Below are 26407 nucleotides of genomic sequence, written 5' to 3'. Positions count from 1 at the left end.
AATGACGGCGATCAGATTCTGAGCCCTTTTATTAGGATGGAGTTTTAGGTGAGGATTTTCTGCAATCAGCAATAGTCACAATAAAGAAAAGTACAGCAATTACTAGCAAAACAATGGCCATCACGTCTCAAAACGACTCATGAATACATAGTAACACAGTGAACTTGGAAAAAAAACACAGACGATCACAAACTTCCAACACAATATATAGTAAACTCATTCTGCTGGAAAACAATAAGGCTTAAAGGGGCCTTATCAGGAGGATTTTTCTGCTGAAACTAGTGGTACGGCTGTATAGCTCCTAGTGCAACAATAAAAATGATACTTGTCTTGTAGTAATCCGAAGTGCGAGCGCTGAGAAACTGAGCTTTGAAGCTACATGCAAAATCATTATGGGCGTGTCTATACACCTGTGGACAGGGACACGCCCCCTAGTGCACTTCCTGGCTAATTTTCTTGTGGCTTCAAAGCTCGATTTCTCAGCCGTGCCACATCAGATTAATACAAGACTGGTATCATTTTTCTTGTTATGCTGCGAGCTATACAGCCACAGTGCTAGATTCAGTAGTAAAGTGGACCTGAGAGGATCCTTTAAGAGCCCTTATTGAGAAACGTGGGCCAACCCTACCAATTTTCGTGGGACTGGACAACTATCTTATGTGTTTAAGGGTCTCCTGATTTTACCCTAACATATGATCTCATGGAAGCTAAGGATCAGGCATGTTGAAATTTACTGTTCAATCTTTTTATTCTGAGGGGAGACCCTGAGAACACATGCATGCTCAGCTAATTCAAACATACATGTATATGGGGGGCACGGTTTGGGAGAAAATACTCTCTGAGCATCGGATGAAGAATATCAAAGATGTGCAGGCATCATTAGATTTACAACTAATAAGTGTAGAGAAGAAGCAGTGGAATTTCCATTGTGGCTGTTCATGCAGAAAATCCACTGTGGCTGTGCATGCAGAAAATCTACTGTGGCTGTGCATGCAGAAAATCCACTGTGGCTGTGCATGCAGAAAATCCACTGTGGCTGCGCATGCAGAAAATCCACTGTGGCTGCGCATGCAGAAAATCCACTGTGGCTGCGCATGCAGAAAATCCACTGTGGCTGCGCATGCAGAAAATCCACTGTGGCTGTGCATGCAGAAAATCCACTGTGGCTGTGCATGCAGAAAATCCACTGTGGCTGTGCATGCAGAAAATCCACTGTGGCTGTGCATGCAGAAAATTCATTGTGGCTGTGCATGCAGAAAATCCACTGTGTATGAAAGCATACCAGGGAATCTCATGTGCACACAGCAGAGAAAATCCTGAGTGTAAACTGCTCAGTGTTGAAGCTGCAGATGTCACTGGTTTCATCCTTGGCAAAGGGTGGCATGGCATAACCGCTGTGCTTCCACAATGAAATCCACAGCGATGTGTGGGAACATGATCTGAACTGTCGGTGATGGGAAAGAAGGCCTCCCAAAATAGAAATGCTGTGGATTGTAGTCTGGATTTACATGTGGAAAATCCACAGCAGAAAACAGTGGCAAGCATCTCATTCACTGGCTGTGACCAGCCAACAAAACTGGCACTTGAGCCAACTTTGAGCAATGTGAACCTTAAAGAGGACATGTTACCAGGCCAAAAGTTGGCAGTTTTAGCTCTTATTTTGTTCCATCCGCTTCCCTGAGTATTCCGTTTTTTTAGTTTTTTGTAAATTCTGCCATAAGGGTCCAGAGATATTTTATATTTAGTGCTAATTTTAAGGTCTTTACCTAGGAAACGTGACTTGCAGGATCCTCTGGGGTGTGTCTTTAGGCTGCTCTGCATAATTATCCTGTGAGCACCACCCTCTTTTTCAAGACTAAAAAAAGTCCATGTTTCTGGAATTGTATAGTGCAAGGGTGGGCAATTTATTTCCCCAAGGGGCCACATGAGATACAAGTGACAGTTTTGGAGGGCTGACATTAATTCTACTAAATATTAATATTAACATTCATTACAATTCTCTATATTAATATAAATTGTATCATTTAATATTGAGCATAATTAAGTATAATGGCAGCCTCCTATATATCGTATGAGCTCGTACACAGCCTGCCTATATACCGTATGAGCCCACACAGCCCCCATATATACCATAAGAGCCCACACACAGCCCCTATATACAGAATGAGACCCCACATCGCCTCCTATATGCAATATGAGGCACCACCTAGCCTCATAGATACAGTATCAACCCCCACATAGCCTCCTACTTTCAGCATGAGCCCCTACATAGCTTCCTATATACAGTATGAGCCCCCACATAGACAACTACAAACAGTATGAACCCTCCACATAGCCGCCATATATGTAGTGTGAGCTCCACATAGCCTTCATATGCGGTAATACTGTGAGCTCCCACATAGCCTCCATATACATATACACTGTGAGCCCCACATAACCTGCATATATATATTGTGAGCCCCAGATAGCCTCCATACATATACTGTGAGCATCACATAGCATCCATATATACACTGTGAGCCCCACATAGCCTCCATATACAGTGTGAGCCCCACATAGCCTCCATATATACAGTATGATCCCCTCATCGCCTCCACATATACTGTGAGAGCCCCACATAGCCTCCATATACAGTGTGATCCCCACATAGCCCCATTATATATAGTGTGAGCTCCACATAGCCTCCATATACAGTGAGAGCCCCACATAGCCTCCATATACAGTGTGATCCCCACATAGCCCCATTATATATAGTGTGAGCTCCACATAGCCTCCATATATACACTGTGAGACCCACATAGCCTTCATATATACAGTGTGAACCCCACATAGCCCCATTATATATAGTGTGAGCTCCACATAGCCTCCATATACAATGTGATCCCCACATAGCCCCGTTATATATAGTGTTAGCTCCATATAGCCTCCATATACAATGTGATCCCCACATAGCCCCATTATATATTGTGTGAGCTCCACATAGCCTCCATATATATACACTGTGAGACCCACATAGCCTTCATATATACAGTGTGAACCCCACATAACCTTTATATATATACTAGATTGTGGCCTAATTCTAATGCATCGGGTATTCTAGAATATGCATGTCCCCGTAGTATATGGACAATGATGATTCCAGAATTCGCGGCAGACTGTGCCTGTCGCTGATTGGTCGAGGCAACCTTTATGACATCATCGTCGCCATGGCAACCATTATGACATCTACGTCGATACTGTGCCCGTCGCTGATTGGTCGAGGCGAATTAGCAGCAGACTGTGCCCGTTGCTGATTGGTCGAGGCAACCTTTATGACATCATCGTCGCCATGCTGTGCCCGTCGCTGATTGGTCGAGGCCTGGCGGCCTCGACCAATCAGAGACGCGGGATTTCCAGGACAGACAGACAGAAAAACCCTTAGACAATTATATATATAGAGATATATATATATATATATACCCAAAAAACCTTCATATATACAGTATGAGCCCCTACATAGCCTCCATATATACAGCGTGAGCCCTCACATAGCCTCCTATATACAAATATCCCATACACATGAAAAAAACAGCAACACATACTCACCTCGCTCCCATTCTCATGGCACTCTGCTCCTGTATACATATATATAAGTGTCAGCAGAAGAGCAATGAAATGACACTATCGCGTCTGCTGTGTCACACGCTGATTGGTGGAAGATGGAGCCGGTGACCATGTCCTCCATCTACTTATTCACCGCTGTCTACATCCCTAGAATGCAGATAGCGGTGACAGTGGGCAGGGGCTGCGGATGGATGGCGGGTGGGGAAATGCAAGATGCGGACCGTCGGCCACTGTTTCAGCCCTTCGGATGTCTCAGTCCACAGGCCAAACTGGAACAGCCAGAGGGCCAGATGTGACCTGCAGGCCACAGTTTGCCCAGGTCTGATATACTGGATTTAAAACAAAAACCAGAATACTCAGGGGAGCAGCGGAAATAATATTAGAGCAAAAACTGGACACTTCTGACCTAGTGACGGGTCCTCTTTCAAGGGAAACAAGCAGGATAATTTCACTACTGAAACTACAGTGGATTTTCATCATAGATTTCACTTTTTTGGAGTTTTTCGCTACATTTTATTAGTTTACTACCATAATTATTTACTGCCATCGTGAAGCTCCATTAAAATCCAGTCAATGAGTGGGCTTCAAGGGACTCCATAATTTTTACTATATACAGCAATACTGTGGTATTGCAGTATAAAGTATAAGCAAAGAGATGATTGTAGCTTCAAGTCCCCTTAGGGGACTAATAAAGTTAAAAGTAAAAAAAGAGAGTTTAAAAAATCTGAAAAAAAAAAGCAAACATTTTAATCACTCCTATTCTCCCATTAAAAATAAATATATGAAAAAATATATACATATGTGGTATGACATAGAATTTTGATCTATTAAAATATAAAATTAATCAACCTGATTGGGAAACACTGTTAAAAAGAATGTAAATGTGTAAAATGCAGTTTTTGGTAACTAAAAAAAAAATGCAGTAAGAAGCGATTTAAAATGTCATATCTATCCCAAACTGGTATAATAAATTTTGTTTGTTTTTTTCACAATTAAAATAATAAAAAAATGGGACAAGTTTGGTATCGCCGTAATCGTACTGGCCAGGAGAATCTTATTACCAATTCATTTTTTCCACACAATGAAAGCAGTAAAAACAGCTTGCAAAAAACAATGTCAGAATTGCTTTTTTCCCCACAATTTGACAAAAAAATTGGATTTTTTTTTCCTGTTTTTTAGAACACTATGTGATAAAATTAATGGTGTCATTCAAAAAGTACAACTCGTCCCACAAAAAACAAGCTCCCATACGTTTATATGGGCGGAAAAATTTAAAAATTATGTCTTTTGGAAGAAGGGGGAAGGAAAAACGAAAATGTCAAAATGGAAATTGGCCATGTTGGATGGGGGTTAATAAAGATCGTGATTTAAAAAAAATTGGCAAAAAGTTTTAAAAAAATTATATGTAACATAAAAAAACTGAATTAACCAATATGTTCTTTTCAGATTATATCTTCCCTTCAAATATGGGCATCTCATGGTCCTAAAATTAGAAAATCCACATTGTGGAGACTTGATTGCTCTCGTCCACTGGCCAAGCTGTCTTTAGGAAGATTGCACGGACCAGGGCTCATTCCACTGAGCGCCCAATCACGTTCCCCGTGTGCATAATACTAATCAGACAACACAGGGTGGGGGTAAAACAGGGTGGCAATAATTTATTGAACCCCTAACAGACAATAACACATAGAACAGTTTTAGAAAAATACCCAAGATGGCGCAAATTACAGAGTCTCACCTTTCAGCTGGCTAGCTGGGATTGGAGCATCTACGACTTTGGAGCTTCCAGGGCCAACTACCCCCATCAGTGGCACCCCGCTTTTGGTTGGCACAGAGAGGAGGTTACGACAAGTTTAGGAAGCTGACAGTCTATTGAGATACATGGCCGGTGACCTGATTGTCCCAACCTAGCTTCGCCCAATGTCTCCATGGGCTCAGTGATGGTCAATAGATAGATCTGTATCCTCCAGCTGAGGCCAGGGTGCCTTAAGATGACTTCATGTAGAGTGTCTCAAATCTGTATCCCTCCGGTTGGAACTGTGGTGTCCTGGCTGCTGTTCTGTAGAGTCTCTTTTCAGAAGGATAAAGGTCCCTTTTTATACCCACATCTGCCCTTCTGGCCATAGGTCACAGGGAAAGTGGGTCAACTCTCATTGTTTGAGTGTTTAATCAATCTGTATAGTTTTTCCTTTACTGTTTACAGATCAACAAGTTACATGGACTTATACAATGGGTAATCAACATATTAGCAAATATCGATTGTTCAATGACCCTGCGTCCTTGTCCTCCAAGGATAGCAACACAATAGTCAATGCAGGAGTCAACATTTAGGCTCATATGAACAATGGCTATGTTTCTTGACCCACAGAAGAAAAGCACATCAATTTAAGCATCAACGTTAAGGTTCACATAAACAATGTCTCTTGACCCACTGAAGAAAAATACGTCTGGACTAATTAAAAATAAATGCTGTGTCATCACACACATACTCAACAATCAGTCCCCAATGATCCTCTATACTGCAGCTGGTGTCAGCCGCTGGTCTCCTGGCAGGTGACCACTACTGTCAGTCACTGATCAGTTGCAGCAGGTTACATTCCATCAGAGCTGAAAAAAAAATAATTGGACACTCTTTCTTCTGACTCAGTCACTAATTGGCTACAGTATTCATCTAAGGCTACTGAAAGACTAATTGGGCATTTTTTGAATTCTGCAACCATTTCCCATTGAAAACACAAGCATGCATAGCAGACCTGAGAGTGCATGTCTATGGGGCTATCATCCAGCTAATGATGGGGTGAGTTTGTTTAGTGATCAGTATTCTTCCCCCAGTTCAAAATTTGTACCTTAAAATTGAATCATACCAAATAGTAAATTGTACCTTGCACAATGTATCTGTAAATTTCCACCTTTGACTAAGCCTCCTTCTTTTCCTTTTTTCAGTATTCCATATATCGCACAAAGTGACGACGGTGGTGCCGGAGAGCTGCCTTCTCATTGTGCTCGGCCTTCTTCTGGGTGGCATCGTATGGGCGGCCGATCACATCGCTTCCTTCACCTTAACGCCGACGGTATTCTTCTTTTACCTATTGCCGCCTATTGTCCTTGATGCCGGCTATTTTATGCCGAACCGGCTGTTTTTTGGAAATCTGGGTACCATTCTCCTGTACGCCGTTATCGGGACAGTATGGAACGCGGCCACGACTGGTCTATCCCTTTATGGAGTTTACCTAACCGGAGTCATGGGTGAGTCCTATTATATGTACGAACTTACTAAAACAAAATGCTCGTTGAAATAATCTAAGTTTACTGTCGCTTAAAACAACCTCTAGATAATTTGGGGGACTATTCTTATAAAAAAGGCGCAGTTTATGGATCCATGATGTAGGTGAAAAATACAGCATACAAAATTGCTCTCCTACAATAATCCAAAACGGTTGCAGAAATATTTTACATTTAAAATTAATTTAAAAATACTAGCTGAAGAGCCCGGCATTGCCCGGGCATAGTAATTAACTGTGGTTAGTTATAACAAATTATAATGATTATCCTCCATCCCATAGTCCCGTGCCCATATATCCATCACACATAACTTCCATCCCATAGTCCCGTGCCCATATGCCCATCAGACATTTACTCCATCCCATAGTCCCGTGCCCATATACCCATCATACATATCTGCCATCCCATAGTCCCGTGCCCATATACCATCACACAACCTCCATTCCATAGTCCCGTGTCCATATACCCATCATACATTTACTCCATCCCATAGTCCCGTGCCCATAAACCCATAATACATATCTGCCATCCCATAGTCCCGTGCCCATATACCATCACAAAACCTCCATTCCATAGTCCCGTGCCCATATACCCATCATACATTTACTCCATACCATAGTCCCGTGCCCATATACCTATCACACATCCTCATCCCATAGTTCCATGTCCATATACCCATTATGACTTTATCTTCGCCATGGCAACTATTCTGACATCACCGTCGCCATGGAAACTTATTATGACATCATCGTCACCATGGCAACCATTATGACACAACCGTCACCATTACATCCTATTTTGACATCACCGTCACCATTGCAACCTATTATGACATCATCATCGCCATGGCATCCATTATGACATTATCGTCGATACACATACACATACACACATACACTTGTATATATACATATATATATATATATATATATATATATATATATATATATATATTATTTAAAACATAAATAAATATATAAAAATAAATTATATTAGTAAATACATAAACATATAAAAATAAATATTATTATTAGAAAAATATATACAAATACTGTATATATTGTTATTAGAAAAAGCTATAAATATAAATAAATATTATCAGAAAAAAGCTGTAAATATATAAAAATAAATATTTTTAGTAAAAATATAAACATTAGTGATGAGAGAGTATACTCGTTGCTCGGGTGTCCTCCGAGTATTTATGACTGCTCGGAGATTTAGTTTTCATCGGGGCAGCTGAGCTGAATGATTTACAGCTATTAGCCAGCTTGATTACATGTGGGGATTTCCTAGCAACCAAGCAACCCCCACACTCAGCCTGGCTAACAGATGTAAATCATTCAGTTGCCGTGATGAAAACTAAATCTCCAAACACTAACAAATACTCGGAGACCACCCGAGCGTGCTCGAGAAAACCCAAGCAACGAGTACACTCGCTCATCACTAATAAACATCTAAAAATACATATTATTGAAAAAAATTATAAAAATAAATATTATTAGACATAAAAACATAAATATATAGAAATAAATATTATTGTTAGTATACTATACAAAAATAAATATTATCTGAAAAAAGAGATATATATATATATATATATATATATATATATATATATATATATATATATATATATATAAATAAAAACAAATATTATTGTTAGGAAAATATCTAACAATAAAAATCGTTGTTATAAAAATATTTAAATATATAAAAATAAATATTATTAGAAAACATTATAAAAATAAATACTATTATCAGAAAAATATATAAAAATAAATATTATTAGAAAACAGTATAAAAATAAATACTATTATCAGAAAAATATATAAAAATAAATATTATTATTAGAAAAAGATATAAATATATACAAATAAATATTGTTAGAAATCTATATGAAACTAAATATTAGAAAAAATCTATAAATCTATAAAAATAAATATTATTAGAAAAAGATATAAATAAAATTAAATATTATTATTAGAAAATATATGTATATATATATATATATATATATACACTCACCGGCCACTTTATTAGGTACACCTGTCCAACTTCTTGTTAACACTTAATTTCTAATCAGCCAATCACATGGCGGCAACTCAGTGCATTTAGGCATGTAGACATGGTCAAGACAATCTCCTGCAGTTCAAACCGAGCATCAGTATGGGGAAGAAAGGTGATTTGAGTGCCTTTGAACGTGGCATGGTTGTTGGTGCCAGAAGGGCTGGTCTGAGTATTTCAGAAACTGCTGATCTACTGGGATTTTCACGCACAACCATCTCTAGGGTTTACAGAGAATGGTCCGAAAAAGAAAAAAATCCAGTGAGCGGCAGTTCTGTGGGCGGAAATGCCTTGTTGATGCCAGAGGTCAGAGGAGAATGGGCAGACTGGTTCGAGCTGATAGAAAGGCAACAGTGACTCAAATCGCCACCCGTTACAACCAAGGTAGGCCTAAGAGCATCTCTGAACGCACAGTGCGTCGAACTTTGAGGCAGATGGGCTACAGCAGCAGAAGACCACACCGGGTACCACTCCTTTCAGCTAAGAACAGGAAACTGAGGCTACAATTTGTACAAGCTCATCGAAATTGGACAGTAGAAGATTGGAAAAACGTTGCTTGGTCTGATGAGTCTCGATTTCTGCTGCGACATTCGGATGGTAGGGTCAGAATTTGGCGTAAACAACATGAAAGCATGGATCCATCCTGCCTTGTATGGAGCATCTTTGGGATGTGCAGCCGACAAATCTGCGGCAACTGTGTGATGCCATCATGTCAATATGGACCAAAATCTCTGAGGAATGCTTCCAGCACCTTGTTGAATCTATGCCACGAAGAATTGAGGCAGTTCTGAAGGCAAAAGGGGGTCCAACCCGTTACTAGCATGGTGTACCTAATAAAGTGGCCGGTGAGTGTGTATATATATATATATATATATATATATATATATATATATATATATATATATATATATATATATTAAAAAGAAATATTATTATTAGAAAAATAAAGTTTTCTCTAATATTGATAAACATATAGTGTCACTGTAAGAGAGCTGCTTATCCGGTATTATAATAAACAGTAAAGAACAGGCTAAGGCTAGATTCTAAAACGTGTCGCAGCCACCAATACTTTTGTAAATGTATCAAATAGTATTATACTGATCGGTCACGTCTCCCACTTTGATGCGGGCTCCGGTGCTGAGCCCGCATCTTTCCCGGCACATGACAGCTGATCTGATCAAGCTCTTTTTCCTCATTAAAAATAAAACAATAAAAATTACACATTTGGTATCTCATGTGTTTCATGTCTCTCATTATGTTATTCTGGCATATCTTTGAGTGGTCAGTCCAACAACTCCCTCTCTTTATGACCTTTGCTTAACTCTCTACATCTGGTCTCCCATACCCAGCCACCTCCTCCTTCACACCTGATTGCCCTTAGCTGGGGATATATTCAGATCCAGGAGTCTGACCCAGACGTAGTCTGATCCATGCATCTTTCACTTCCATCTTTTAAATTACAGATTTTTAATTACTTTGAATTAGACTGAATTGGACTGGAAGGTAACAGAATACCAAACCACTACAATGTTTCGGTTTCTTTTCTCTTTCACCCCCATACTACTTTCCTTCTTACAATCTCCTGCAATCCCTCCACCTAGTAAAGAACTAGTCATTTCTCCCTCCATCCTCCCCAGCCATCTCACCTTCTCCTCAGAACTGTTCCTCCACATACATTCCTTTTTCTCCAGACACACACGGCCGCATCATGTCCTATCCTGCTCCCATCTTCTAACGCTCTGTCTGCTACTCCTCATCTCTGGTGACGTATCCTCAAATCCTGGCCCTCCTCAACACATCCCCACACTCCTTTCTAACCCACTGCCACGACCCTCTACACGTTTTCCCAACTATGATAACCTCATACCCATCCATCCAGCCCCCTCTCCCCCGGCCCCCCTACCTGGTGCATTATGGAACGCATGCTCCGTGACCTCTTCATCACCAACAAACTCTCCTTCCTCTGCATCACTGAAACCTGGCTTACTCCCTCTGACTCAGCCTCTCCAGCTGCGCTTTCCTATGGTGGATTCCACCTCTCACACCCCTCGACCAGAGGCGTAGCTAGAGCTTTTGCCGCCCGGGGCTGTTCCCGAGTTTGGCGCCCCCCCCCCGGCTCAAAAGATTTTTTTAAGCCACCAAAATGACAAGGTAGACTCTTTTGGCCGGGCCCTACTCTACTGTAACCTATTAAATATTTGTTAAAATATGCAGTACAATTTAGGTATATTTTTATTTATTTTTCAATTTTTAAAATGACCTATAATACCACATACAAGGAACAAATACCACAGCACCATGACCAGACATCATATCACCACAGTGACCTATAATACTATCTACAAGGCACAAATACCGCCACACCATAACCAGATGACATATTACCACCACAGTGATCAAATAATATCAAATACAAGGAACAAATACCACAACATCATGACCAGACCACATATTACCACCACATAGTGACTGAATACTACAATACTGATAATAAAAAAAAACCACAATACTATCACCATAAGTGCCATTATACACAGGAGATCTGTACTTAGTATGCGGTGTCTGTACGGGTAATACAGTGATCACCAGTGACATTATACACAGGAGCTCTGTATATAGTGTATAGGTAATACAGTGATCACTAGTGAAATTATACACAGGAGCTCTGTATACAGTATACAGTGTATAGTGTCAGTGTATAGGTAACACACTGACTCACCAGTGACGTCTCTAGGTGAAGCCCTTCATCTTTCATCCCGCACAGACCGCCATCACTTCATCCAGCCAGGACTCGTCTCTGCAGGAAATAACACAGTTATCTCGAGTTCCACTTGCATAACACATTACATAATTTTCCCAACTTCTACATTACACCACATGAAGAAGGCGACATAGTGTCACTCTACAGTACACAGTAATAGGACCACCCATCCATTTAAAACAGTATACTCAAAAAATAAAATAAATACATCACTGCAGTAATAATATCCCTTAATTAGCCCCTATGGTAATAATATTCCCCACCCTGGCCCCGTGTGTCTCATTCCTGGCGTCAGCCATATATTCTCCCATCCTGCCCTCATGAGTATCCATCCTGCCCCATATGATCTCCCCATCCTGCCCCATCTGTCTCCATCGTATCCATCCTGCCCCATGAGCCTGCCCCATCTGTCTCCAATCCTGCCTCCAGTGTCTCCAATCATGCCTGTATCACCATTCTGCCCCGTCTCCAATCATGCCCCCTGTGTCTCAATCCTGCCCCATCTGTTTCCAATCCTGCCCCATCTGTCTCCAGTCATGCTGCCATGTCTGTCATCCTGCCCCAGTGTCCAGCATACTGCCCCCCAGTGTCCAGCATACTGCCGCCCCAGTGTCCAGCATACTGCCCCCCCAGTGTCCAGCATACTCCCCCCCAGTGTCCAGCATACTGCCCCCCCAGTGTCCAGCATACTGCCCCCCCAGTGTCCAGCATACTGCCCTCCCAGTGTCCAGCATACTCCCCCCCCAGTGTCCAGCATACTGCCCCCCCAGTGTCCAGCATACTGCCCCCTGTGTCCAGCATACTGCCCCCTCTGTGTCCAGCTTTCTGCCCCCCAGTGTCCAGCTTTCTGCCCCTCTGTGTCCAGCTTTCTGCCCCCTCTGTGTCCAGCATACTGCCCCCTCTGTGTCCAGCATACTGCCACCTCTGTGTCCAGCATACTGCCACCTCTGTGTCCAGCATACTGCCCCCTCTGTGTCCAGCATACTGCCCCCTCTGTGTCCAGCTTTCTGCCCCCGTGTCCAGCATACTGCCCCCTCTGTGTCCAGCATATTGCCCCCTCTGTGTCCAGCATACTTCCCCCCTCTGTGTCCAGCATACTGCCCCCTCTGTGTCCAGCATACTGCCCCCTCTGTGTCCAGCATACTTCCCCCTCTGTGTCCAGTATACTGCCCCCTCTGTGTCCAGCATACTGCCCCCTCTGTGTCCAGCTTTCTGCCCCCGTGTCCAGCATACTGCCCCCTCTGTGTCCAGCATACTGCCCCCTCTGTGTCCAGCATACTGCCCCCTCTGTGTCCAGCATACTGCCCCCTCTGTGTCCAGTATACTGCCCCCTCTGTGTCCAGCATACTGCCCCCTCTGTGTCCAGCTTTCTGCCCCCGTGTCCAGCATACTGCCCCCTCTGTGTCCAGCATATTGCCCCCTCTGTGTCCAGCATACTGCCCCCTCTGTGTCCAGCATACTGCCCCCTCTGTGTCCAGCATACTGCCCCCTCTGTGTCCAGCATACTGCCCCCTCTGTGTCCAGCATACTGCCCCCTCTGTGTCCAGCATAATGCCCCCTCTGTGTCCAGCTTTCTGCCCCCAGTGTCCAGCTTTCTGCCCCCTCTGTGTCCAGCTTTCTGCCCCCTCTGTGTCCAGCATACTGCCCCCCAGTGTCCAGCATACTGCCCCCCCAGTATCCAGCATACTGCCCCCCCAGTGTCCAGCATACTGCCCCCCCCAGTGTCCAGCATACTGCCCCCCCCAGTGTCCAGCATACTGCCCCCTGTGTCCAGCATACTGCCCCCTCTGTGTCCAGCTTTCTGCCCCTCTGTGTCCAGCTTTCTGCCCCTCTGTGTCCAGCTTTCTGCCCCCTCTGTGTCCAGCATACTGCCCCCTCTGTGTCCAGCATACTGCCACCTCTGTGTCCAGCATACTGCCCCCTCTGTGTCCAGCATACTGCCCCCTCTGTGTCCAGCTTTCTGCCCCCGTGTCCAGCATACTGCCCCCTCTGTGTCCAGCATATTGCCCCCTCTGTGTCCAGCATACTGCCCCCTCTGTGTCCAGCATACTGCCCCCTCTGTGTCCAGCTTTCTGCCCCTCTGTGTCCAGCTTTCTGCCCCCCAGTGTCCAGCTTTCTGCCCCCCAGTGTCCAGCTTTCTGCCCCCCAGTGTCCAGCTTTCTGCCCTGGGTCCCCCCTATTGCCGCTCTCAATTAAAAAAAAAAAAACAAGTTCTGTTTACCTGCCGCGTTCCTGATCTTCATGCAGCTGAAGCGTGCACTCGCCAGCGACTGACAATGACGTCAAACGCCGGCGACATGCACGCTGGGACTGACGTCAGCTGCCAGCCTCAGATTGGCTGGCGGCTGTTAACTATTGACGTGCGGGCTCGGGCCCGCACGTCAATAGCGAGGGCCCCTTTCCACTTGCGAGAAACACGTCCGTATCTCGCATGTGGAAACCAAGCTGTGGTGCCGGCACTTTGGAGCGGAGCTGTGCAGCTCCATGTGTTCCTATGCGGCCGCACGCTCCGCTCCACAGTGCCGGCGCCACAGCTTGGTTTCCACATGCGAGACACGGACGTGTTTCTCGCAAATGGAAACAAGCCTTAAAACAGCTGCAGCGCCGCCCCCCGCATTGTGCCGCCCGGGGCGGACCGCCCCCCCCCCCCGCCCCACCCTTCCTACGCCACTGCCCTCGACCCAGCAACAAATGTGGTGGAGGGGTTGGCTTGCTCCGGTCTGAAAACCTGCTCCTTTACTCCAATCCCGCTACTACCCTCTGCTACTCTTCCCTCGTTTGAGGTGCACTCCGTCCGCATCTATTCCCCCTCCAACCTCCAGCTGGCTGTCATCTGCCGCCCCCCAGAACTAGCCATCTCCACCTTTCTCGACCACTTCACCACCTGGCTACTTAATTTCCTTTCTGCTGACAACCCCACTATGATCATGGGTGACTTCAACATCCCTATTGACACTTCCACCTCAGCTGCCTCTAAACTTTTATCACTCACTGCCTCCTTCGGCCTCACTCAATTGTCCTCTGAGGCCACTCACAAAGGTGGCCACACGCTGGACCTCATCTTCACCCGCCTCTGCTCCCTTACTAATCTCACTAACTCACCCCTCCCCCTGTCTGACCACAACCTACTGACATTTTCTTCCCTCTCCTCTCCTAGTGTGCAACCCCCACTCCACAAACTCACTCACCCTCGCAGACATTTCAAACACCTCAACTTACAATCACTCTCTGAGTCCCTTCTCCCTCTTACAGACATAGCCTCCCTTCGTGACACAGATGCTGCTGCCAGTTTTTATAACACCACAATAACAGCAATACTCAATTCGGCCACCCCGCTCATGCATAGCAAAACTCGTACACTCAACAGGTAGCCCTGGCTGAGCAGCCTGACCAAAGAACTGAGACAGGCTTCCAGGGTTGCTGAGCGGAGATGGAAGCACTGCCACAAAACAAACTTACTTCTCATCTCTCATATCCTTCCTGCAAAACAACACTAAACAGCTTTTCAACCCTTTCAATTCTCTACGCCGTCCCCCTGCACCCTCTCCCTCCCCTCTCATTTCTGCTGAAGACTTTGCCTCCTTTAAACAGAAGATCGATACGATCAGAGAAAGCTTTGTCCCACAGCGCCCAACGCCCCTCTTAGCTGCTCAACCCTGTTCCTCCAAAATCAGCTTCTCCACCATGATAGAAGATCAGCTCTTCACCCTCCAGTCAATATCACACCTCACCACCTGCACGCTTGACCCGCTCCCGTCCCACCTCATCCCTAACCTTGCCACGGTCTTCATCCCAACCCTAACACACCTCTTCAACCTCTCACTCACAACAGGTGTCTTCCCCTCAGCCTTCAAACATGCCGAGATCACACCCATTCTCAAAAAGCCCTCCCTCGACCCATCCTCTTTGTCTAGCTATTGCCCAATATTTCTTCTCCCTTATTCCTCAAAATTACTTGAACAACACGTCCATCTTGAACTGTCCTCCCACCTCTCCTCCTGCTCCCTTTGTTACAATCTGGCTTCCGACCCCATCACTCAACTGAAACTGCCCTAACTAAAGTCACCAATGACCTACTAACTCCCAAGAGCAAGCGACACTACTCTGTCCTCCTTCTACTGGACCTGTCTTCTGCCTTTGACACTGTGGACCACTCCCTTCTGCTACAGATTCTCTCATCTCTTGGCATCACAGACTTGGCCCTTTCCTGGATCTCGTCATATCTGACAGACCGAACATTCAGTGTCTCCCTCCCCCACACCACCTCCTCACTTCGCCCCTTGTCAGTCGGTGTTCCTCAAGGCTCTGTTCTAGGACCCCTACTCTTCTCCAGCTACACCTTCGGCTTGAGACAGCTCATAGTATCCCACGGTATGCAGTATCATCTCTACGCCGATGACACGCAGATCTACCTATCCAGACCTGACCTCACCTCCTTACTTAACAAAATCCCACACTGTCTGCCTGCTATCTCGGCCTTCTTTTCTGCTCGCTTTCTAAAACTGAACATGGACAAAACAGAATTCATCATCTTTCCCCCATCTCACTCTACCCCTCCACCAGACCTATCCAAAAATGTCAATGGCTGCTCCCTTTCCCCAGTCCCACATGCCTGCACCTCTGGGTGATCCTCGACTCTGCCCTCTCTTTCAAGGCAAATATTCAAGCCCTTGCCTCCTCCTGCCACCTCAAACTCAAAAATATTTCCCGGATCTGCTAATTCCTTGACCGCGACACCACAAAAACACTAGTGCATGCCCTTATCATCTCCTGCTTGACTACTGCAACCTCCTACTCTCTGGCCTCCCCTCTAGCACTCTGGCACCACTCTAATCCATCCTACACTCTGCTGCCCGACTAATCTACCTGTCTCCCCGCTATTCCCCGGCCTCTCCCCTATGCCAAGCCCTTCACTGGCTTCCTATCGCCCAGAGACTCCAGTTCAAAACCCTCACAATGACCTACAAAGCCATCCACAACCTATCTCCTCCATACATCTGTGACATGGTCTCCTGGTACTTACCTACACGCAACCTTCGATCCTCTCAAGACCTCCTTCTCTACTCCCCTCTCATCTCTTCTTCCCACAACCGCATCCAAGACTTCTCCCGTGCTTCCCCCATACTCTGGAACTCTCTACCCCAACACATCAGACTCTCGCCTACCGTGGAAACCTTCAAAAAGAACCTGAAGGCTCACCTCTTCCGACAAGCCTACAACCTGCAGTGATCCTCAACCTACTGAACCGCCACACAACCAGCTTTACCCTCTCCTAGTGTATCCACACCCATCACTTGTAGACTGTGAGCCCTCGTGGGCAGGGTCCTCCCTCCTTATGTACCTATGTACCTTGTTTTTTGCTCATGTTTAATGTATTTGTCTATATTTGCCCCGTATTCACATGTAAAGCGCCATGGAATAAATGGCACTATAAATATGTATAATAGTAATAATAAAATAATAATTTCTGAGTTCAGAAATGTCCGATCTATCAAAATATTAAGGAAATTTGTAGTTCGGTAAATGGCATAATGAAAAAAAAATATTAAAAAGCCAGATTTGCAATAAAGTGCAATAAGTCACACTCAAAACTTCGTATTTACCAAAAATGGTATAAATAAAAATGTCAGCTCTAAGCGTAACAAATAAGCCCTCACCCAGCCCCAGATCCTGAAAAATGGAGACGCTGTGGGTCTTGGAAAATGGAGACTTTTTTTTATTTTTTACAAACTTTGGATTTTTTTTCACCACTTAAAATAAAAAAGAACCTAGACATGTGTGGTGTCTATGAACTCGTAATGACCTGTGGAATCTTAATAGCTGGTCAGTTTTAGCATTTAACCCCCTTACCCCCAAGGCTGGTTTGCATGTTAATGACCAGGCCAATTTTTACAATTCTGACCACTGTCCCTTTATGAGGTTATAACTCTGGAACACTTCTCGTGACATATTGTACTTCATGATAGTGGTAAAATTTCTGTGATATGATTTGCGTTTTCTTTGTGAAAAAAACGGAAATTTGGTGAAAAAATTTAAATTTCGCAATTTTCGAACTTTGAATTTTCATGCCCTTAAATCACAGAGATATGTCACACAAAATACTTACGGTAATAAGTAACATTTCCCACATGTCTACTTTACATCAGCACAATTTTGGAACCAATTTTATTTTTGTTAGGGAGTTATAAGGGTTAAAAGTTGACCAGCAATTTCTCAGGGTTATTTTCTATCATATAGACCCCTCAAAATGACTTCAAATGAGATGTGGTCCCTAAAAAAAAATCGTGTTGTAAAAATGAGGGTATGTGCACACGCTGCGGATTTTGCTGCGGATCCGCAGAGGATTTGACGCTGCGGATCCGCAGCAGTTTTCCCAAAGTTTACAGTACCATGTAAACCTATGGGAAAAAAAAACGCTGTGCACATGCTGCGGAAAAATCCGCGCAGAAACGTAGCGGATTATTTTCCGCAGCATGTCAATTCTTTCTGCGGATTCCGCAGCGGTTTTCAACAAGCACCAATAGGAAAGTGCAGTTGAAAACCCGCAGAGGAATCCGCAGAAGAAACCGCGATGAAATCCTCAGTGAAAACCGCAGTGGTTTTGCACTGCGGATTTTCCAAATCCGCTGCGGAAAAATCCGCAGCAGAATCCGCAACGTGTGCACATACCCTCATTTTTACAACACGATTTTTTTTTAGGGACCACATCTCATTTGAAGTCATTTTGAGGGGTCTATATGATAGAAAATAACCAAGTGTGACACCATTCTAAAAACTGCATCCCTCAAGCTGCTCAAAACCACATTCAAGAAGTTTATTAACCCTTCAGGTGTTTCACAGGAATTAAAACGATATGGAAGGAAAAAATAAAATGTTAGTATTTCCAACAAACAATATTACTTTAACTTTGCATTTTTACAAGGGTAACAGGATAAAATGCACCATTAAATTTGTTGTGTAATTTCTCCTGAGTACGCTGATACCCCTTTTGTATGTGGGGGGTCACCACTGTTTGGGCGCACGGTACAACTTGGAAGGGAAGGAGCGCCATTTGATCTTTGGAGCACAAAACTAGCTGGAATCATTAGCGGACACCATGTCGCGTTTGGAGAACCCCTGATCAGGGCCGGCGTTAGGGGCAGGCAGACCAGGCAGCTGCCTGGGGCCCCCACTCCCGCAAGTCACGCAGCCGCTATGGGGCCCCTGTGAGGCAGGGGGGCCCGCCTGCCGCCAACACCGACTCTCCAACCGCATTGAACTGTACCGGCGTCTGCCGGTACAGTTCAATGCAATGATGGAGGAGAGAGCATCACCTGACGCTCCCTCTCCCATCTTTCCCCGTTCTGCCTCTGAGACAGCAGGTGCGTGTCATCGTGTACTCACTGTGTCCCAGGCAGTGCAGCGGCAGCAGCAGAGACAGGAGCAGGGAGCAGCGCGGGCTCGGGGAGAGGTGAGGAGCTTGTGTTTATTTTTATTACTGGACTGTGCGGCCATTCTCTGGAGGAGAGAGGCAGGGAGGGAAGGGGGGATGTGAGCTGCGCTGTATACTACTGTGGGCTGTGCTGTATACTACTGTGGGCTATGCTGTATACTACTGTGGGCAGTGCTGTATACTACTGTGGGCAGTGCTGTATACTACTGTGGGCTGTGCTGTATACTACTGTGGGCTGTGTTGTATACTACTGTGGGCTATGCTGTATACTACTGTGGGCAGTGCTGTATACTACTGTGGGCAGTGCTGTATACTACTGTGGGCTGTGCTGTATACTACTGTGGGCTGTGCTGTATACTACCGTGGGCAGTGCTGTATACTACTGTGGACTGTGCTGTATACTACTGTGGGCTGTGCTGTATACTACTGTGGGCTGTGCTGTATACTACTGTGGGCTGTGCTGTATACTACTGTGGGCTGTGCTGTATACTACTGTGGGCTGTGCTGTATACTACTGTGGGCTGTGCTGTATACTACTGTGGGCAGTGCTGTATACTACTGTGGGCTGTGCTGTATACTACTGTGGGCAGTGCTGTATACTACTGTGGGCAGTGCTGTATACTACTGTGGGCTGTGCTGTATGCTACTGTATGGGCAGCAGTGCTGTATACTACTGTGGGCTGTGTTGTATACTACTGTGGACTGTGCTGTATACTACTGTGGGCAGTGCTTTATACTACTGTGGGCAGTGCTGTATACTACTGTGGGAAGTGCTGTATATTACTGTGTGCAGTGCTGTATACTACTGGGGGCTGTGCTGTATACTACTGTGTGCAGTGCTGTATAATACTGTGGGCTGTGCTGTATACTACTGTGGGCAGTGTTGTATACTACTGTGGGCAGTGCTGTATACTACTGTGGGCAGTGCTGTATACTACTGTGGGCAGTGCTGTATACTACTGTGGGCAGTGTTGTATGCTACTGTGTGTGCTGTGCTGTATACTACTGTGTGGGCTGTGCTATATACTACGTGGCTGTGCTATATACTACTATGTGGGCTGTGCTATATACTATGGGGGTATATTATATTCTATGGGGGAGGCTGTGTTATATACTATGTGGCTGTGTTATATATTTGGGGGGTACACTATACATTATATTCTATGGAGGGGGCTGTATTATATTCTGTGGGGGGCTTTATTAGATTTTATGAGGGATGATTGCATCATACCCTTTGATGGGGCTACATTATATTCTATGCGGAGGTGGGCTGTATTATATCTTGTTTGGGGCTACATTATATTCTAGGTGGGGCTGTATTATATTTATATTCTATGAGGGGTGATTGCATCATACTCTATGAGGGGGGCTACATTATACTATATGGGGGCTGCATTATATTCTATGGGGAGGTTACATTATACTCTGTGGGGGGGTTACATTATACTCTGGGGTGGCTGCATTATACACTGTGGGGTGGCTGCATTATACTCTGTGGGGTGGTGGCTGAATTATACTATATGTGGGCTGAATTATACTGTATCGAGGACTATGGGGAATACATTATACTATATGAAGGACTATGGGGTGCATTATACTATGGGAAGTGAATTGTACTACATGGATGACTATGGCGGTGCATTATACTATATGGAGCACTGTGAGGAGTGTATTATGCTATATGGAGGACTGAGGAGTATATTTTAATATATGGAGGACTATGAGGAGTGTATTATACTATATGGAGGACTATGAGAAGTGTATAATACTATATGGAGGACTATGAGGAGTGTATTATACATATAGAATAATACACTCCTCATAGTCCTCCATATAGTATGGACTATGGGGCACATTATATTATATGGAGGACTATGGGGTGTGCATTTTACAATATGGAGGACTGTGGTGCACATTATAATATATGGAGGACTGACTATGGGGTGTATTATACTAAACAAGCAAAATGCTGCATATTCATTGGGTGATTGGATTGTTTATGCCGGAATAAAAATCCTTGTTCTCAGCAGCACATCGCCGGTGTAAACTGTAGATGTGCTGCTGATAACATGATACTGTATGGTGATCTGTTAGTGATCTATTAGTGATCGTTCTGTCCCCTTCATTCTTTCTCAAATGGTGGAAAGAGGCCGGGAAACAAGCGTCCAACAACTTCAGTATTGTCGATCACACTCGTTTAGCGGCCTGAGATCAGCGCATGTAAATACAGCAGAAATGCTTCTCTATGATGTGCAATATGTTAGCATTTGGGGCCCCATTTTAAACTTTGCCTAGGGCCCCACTTTGCCTAAAACTGGCCCTGCCCCTGATGTACCTAAACAGTGGAAACCCCCCACAAGTGACCCCATATTGGAAACGAGACCACTCAAAGAATGTATCTAGATGCTATGTTTGAACATTCTCTGGTAGAGTGTTGTGGAGAACAGTATAAAGGTCTGTTCACACTGTGTCTAGAACCATCTTATTAATTTGTGTGCGAAAACAACTTTCTGCTCATGTGTTCAGATTTTCCAAAATTCCAAGCATTTCGAAGAAGTAACATGTCCGTTCTTCAGGCATTTTAGTCTAGGAAGGCACTCAATACTTCACATTATAAGTCAATGTGAAGGCTATATAACATGTCTTTTTGATCATTTTGTCAGTTTTCAGTTTTGGATTAAATGAAAAAAAGGAAAGAAGACAACAGTGAAACGATGCCCCACAGAACGCTACTTCCCCCCCCCCACACACACACACGCAAAAACTCAGACTGAAAAACATAACGTTAAAAAATCCCCAGGAAATGAGCAAAAATGCTAAAAAAGATACTTCTACTTATACAACAAACGTTTTTGACTGTGGGAAAAAGCGCAGTATTAACATACTTTTATTCAAGTAGATTCAAATGAAAACAAGAATTGACAGGTGACGGTGTAAAATACTCATACTGTAAAATAAAAAAAACTTAATAAGACTGTGCCAATGGAAAGAAAAAAAATGTTATGGCACTTGGAGTATGAAAAGGAAAAAGCAAAAAGAATTGCTGGATCCTAGAGATGAGTGGAACGATTCACGGGATTCTGGTGCAGTGTCCGGGTCAGTGGTATCAGCGGCTAGACGGGAGGTCGGTGAATCTCTTACCTTCCAGCGTCCCCGGTGGTACCACTGACCTGGACACTGGACCGGAGTCTTGGCGTCTAGATGGGAGGTCGGTGAATCTCTTACCTTCCGGCGTCCCCGGTGGTACCACTGACCTGGACACTGGACCGGAGTCTTGGCATCTAGATGGGAGGTCCATGAATCTCTTACTTTCCGGCATCCCCGGCGATACCACTGACCTGGACACTGGACCGGAGTCTTGGCGTCTAGATGGGAGGTCCGTGAATCTCTTACCTTCCGGCGTCCCCGGTGGTACCACTGACCTGGACACTGGATCGGAGTCTTGGCATCTAGCTTGGAGGTCAGTGAATCTCTTACCTTCCGGCGTCCCCGGTGGTACCACTGACCTGGACACTGGATCGGAGTCTTGGCATCTAGATGGGAGGTCTGTGAATCTCTTACCTTCCGGCGTCCCCGGTGGTACCACTGACCTGGACACTGGACTGGATTCTTGGCGTCTAGATGGGAGGTCCGTGAATCTCTTACCTTCCGGCGTCCCCGGTGGTACCACGGACCTGGACACTGGATCGGAGTCTTGGCATCCAGCTGGGAGGTCAGTGAATCTCTTACCTTCCGGCGTCCCCGGTGGTACCACTGACCTGGACACTGGACCGGAGTCTTGGCGTCTAGATGGGAGGTCTGTGAATCTCTTACCTTCCGGCGTCCCCGCTGGTACCACTGACCTGGACACTGGACCGGAGTCTTGGCATCTAGCTGGGAGGTCTGTGAATCTCTTACCTTCCGGCGTCCCCGGTGGTACCACTGACCTGGACACTGGACCGGAGTCCCGCGAATCAATACGCTCATCTCTACTGGATCCTTAATGGCCCAAACAGGCTGGTTGTAAAGGGGTTAGATTTTTTAACCAGTCCTGACATCAATGATGCAAATGTTTTTTACTAAAAAAAAAAATCAATCATATCGTGGAAAGTCCAAACAATTGTGTAACCGAACCACCAGCCAAAATAACTGGGAGCAAGGAAACCTAGGTAAGAAATGATTCACGTGGCCCCTGTATTTTACGCGTCTTGTATGGATTTATAGATGTGGGATTCTACTCTTATTTTCTTGCTTCTTCTCCAGGAGATCTGCAGATCAACGTGTTGGAGTTTCTTCTTTTTGGAAGCCTCATTGCTGCCGTTGACCCCGTTGCTGTTCTTGCGGTTTTTGAAGAAGTCCATGTGAACGACGTCTTATTTATCATAGTTTTTGGCGAGTCTCTCCTGAACGACGCCGTCACAGTGGTAAATACATTTTACTGCTATATATGCACTGCTTATAGACATGGGTCGTGGCCACTCTTTATAGCTCTGCTCTCCAGCTGTGGGGAAATGATTTATGTATGAGGAGCACTGCTGGAATATTTGCCGCACACACTATCTGCACAATGAAAAACATTACAAAAGTATTTAAAGGGACCTGTCACCAGTTCAAAAGTGGCCAGTTTTCACTATTATTTTATTCCCGGTAATACCCAAAGTAATCCATTTTTTATTTTGTTAAATTCCACCATACAGTTTCACAGATACAGACCTTTTTATTTAGTGCTAATTTTTATGGTCTTTACAAGGGGGCGTGGCTAATTGGATCCTCTGGGGCGTGTATTTAGGCTGTGAGTCACACCCCATTGCAAAGCCCATAAAAAGTAGCACCCAATTAAAAGGCCCACATCTTCTCTTTGCACAAGAACTGGAAATTGAAGACAACTCAGCAAGTGCCGGATTATGGATGGGCTTGAAAGGTCGTACCTTTCATTTAAGCCATTTTGGGTGCGTTTTGGGCATGGACCGCCTGACTCTTCTCCCCACTATCTCCGCTCCTTTGACTTTTCAAATTAATATGAACTTTTTTTTATAACTAATTGTATCTGCATGTTTTATTTCAGGTATTATATAATGTGTTTGATTCTTTCGTTTCCATTGGTGGCGAAAATGTAACTGGTGTGGATTGTGTCAAAGGTGTTGGTACGTATGCTGAAATTAATTTTTAACTTTAAAATGTCTAAAAAGAAACAACAAAATTTTGCAGGTTTTACACTACTCACAAAGCCTCAGAAATGCCAGACACCTCTGCCCTCTCCGTGCCCCTTTGGTGGCAGCTTATCTCCCGGGGGGAACAGTAGGATCTGACAACTTGCCCAATTCTTCACCGGGAGGTCCACTAAAAGCCCACCTTGCTGCTTTGTTTTCCTCCCTGTTATGATGTATAAAGGGGAGTTGATTTATTAGTAAAAGGTTTGCCTTTCTTTTGAACTAATTTGCATACTCTTTTCCCAGAGACCATTGCCCAGGCTGGAAGCCACTCCCTTCCCTAGCCGATAGTAGAAGTTCTTGTGCGCCTCTCAAGTATTTGTTACAACTTTTTCCACCCATGGATTTGGATATTACTTACAGTTTTCTTTCCCCTCCTTTCAGTGTCTTTTTTCGTGGTGAGCATCGGAGGAACGTTGGTTGGCATAGCGTTTGCATACCTCCTTAGCTTGGTTACTCGGTTTACCAAACATGTGAGCATAATTGAGCCGGGATTTATTTTTATTATTTCCTACCTGTCCTACCTTACATCCGAGATGCTTTCTTTATCGGCCATTCTGGCGTAAGTATTCTGCACTAAAGTAAACAAAAAAGTCCCAAAAACATAATGCACGTCTAATTGTCTGCAATTTAATATCTGTAATGATAGAAAATGCAACATTTCCATAGATGAAAAACTTAAAAATGACAATGTTGACAAATATTTTCACGCTCTATATCAAAATTCTGGTTCTACTATTATTAAAGGCTACTAACCTTCAAATTCTTCATGTGCAAATGAAAAATAAAGCAACATTGCAAATACCATTGCTTAAAAATTTCCACTTTGTGCCTACAGCTCTATATGTCTCCATGGTAACAGACTACAAACAAACTGTATGTAGTCTGACACTCCTTTCCTTTCTTCCTTTTCTTCTTGCTAAATTGGCAAGTTATCCAGAAGGGTCGAAGAGGTAGTATTATCTCTGGGTTTTTAGTCTGTTACTATAGAAGCGCATAGAGAACTGTAGAATATGTTTAATCAGTACTCTAGCTACCCTCTTAAATTTCTTTTTTGTGGCCAAGAAATGTGATGTACTGATCACTAGGGGCCCGATCCTGAGAATTGGGCTTTGAAATCTCCCACTAGGGTGGGATTCCATACCAGGGTTAGTTGAATCTTAGCAGGTAGATAGGTGATCACTTACTGATTGCGGGGGTCTGTTCGCTGGGACCCCAACAGTTCTCAAGAATGTGACTGTGAAAAGCCCGATTAGGATAGAACAGTGGCCATGCTTGGATGCACACCGCTGATTTGATGTCTACGGTCCTGGCAGAGATAGCCATGTCCTTGTGTGGCTATCTCCTGCAGTCCCATGGCCAATGACTAAAGCATGGGTGCGCATGAGTGGCCACCGCTCCATTGTATATGGTCCAGCCCGATCCCCAGCTATCAGCAAGTTATCACATCTCTCCTGCGGATAGTTGGTATCCCGCTAAGATGGGACATCAGTGTAGTGTTTTTTAATATTATTTCATTTTAGAATGCATACATTAATTTTCAAGAATTATAGAATAAAAATCCAATATTATATTTTTATTTTTGCATTTTTTGGTTTTTTTTTCAAGTTTTTGTGATTGACAAATGAACCTTTTTTTTTTTTAAATTAATTATTTACTTTTACTTTCCTAGCATCACATTTTGTGGAATATTCTGCCAAAAATACGTAAAGGCAAATATTTCCGAACAGTCTGCAACTACAGTGAGATACACAATGAAAATGTTGGCGAGTGGGGCTGAAACGATCGTCTTCATGTTTTTGGGAATCTCAGCTGTGGATCCCCATATCTGGGTGTGGAACACGGCATTCATACTCCTGACCGTGCTCTTCATTTCTGTGTATAGGATTATTGGTGAGAGGTTTTGTGTTTCTTTTGCATGCTTTTATATAGAGGATTGTTTTATACACTTTTTATTTGATCTTCTATAATGGAAGGTGACGCGTAAAGCACAGCACAGTGGAAAGTGACGCCGAAGCATATCCTGCTGAACATATAGCAAAATGACTATTGGCATACATTCAATGTTCTCAAAAT

At 44.1% G+C, this 26407-nt stretch overlaps 1 protein-coding gene across 2 annotated transcripts in view; it reads left to right on the top strand.

The window, feature by feature from the left end:
* SLC9A3 (solute carrier family 9 member A3) overlaps positions 1-26407 on the top strand; it is a 106345-nt gene that overhangs the window by 46969 nt on the left and 32969 nt on the right. For both annotated transcript variants that reach the window (XM_077298740.1, XM_077298741.1), the window contains exons 2-6: positions 6547-6849; positions 23385-23545; positions 24187-24265; positions 24716-24893; positions 26004-26224. In XM_077298740.1, the coding sequence (XP_077154855.1) occupies positions 6547-6849; positions 23385-23545; positions 24187-24265; positions 24716-24893; positions 26004-26224 (942 nt within the window). The remainder of the gene's footprint in view (positions 1-6546; positions 6850-23384; positions 23546-24186; positions 24266-24715; positions 24894-26003; positions 26225-26407) is intronic.

Source organism: Ranitomeya variabilis, chromosome 3 (assembly GCF_051348905.1).
Source record: "Ranitomeya variabilis isolate aRanVar5 chromosome 3, aRanVar5.hap1, whole genome shotgun sequence".
Lineage (NCBI taxonomy): Eukaryota > Metazoa > Chordata > Amphibia > Anura > Dendrobatidae > Ranitomeya > Ranitomeya variabilis.
This window is presented reverse-complemented; position numbering and strand designations above follow the sequence as displayed.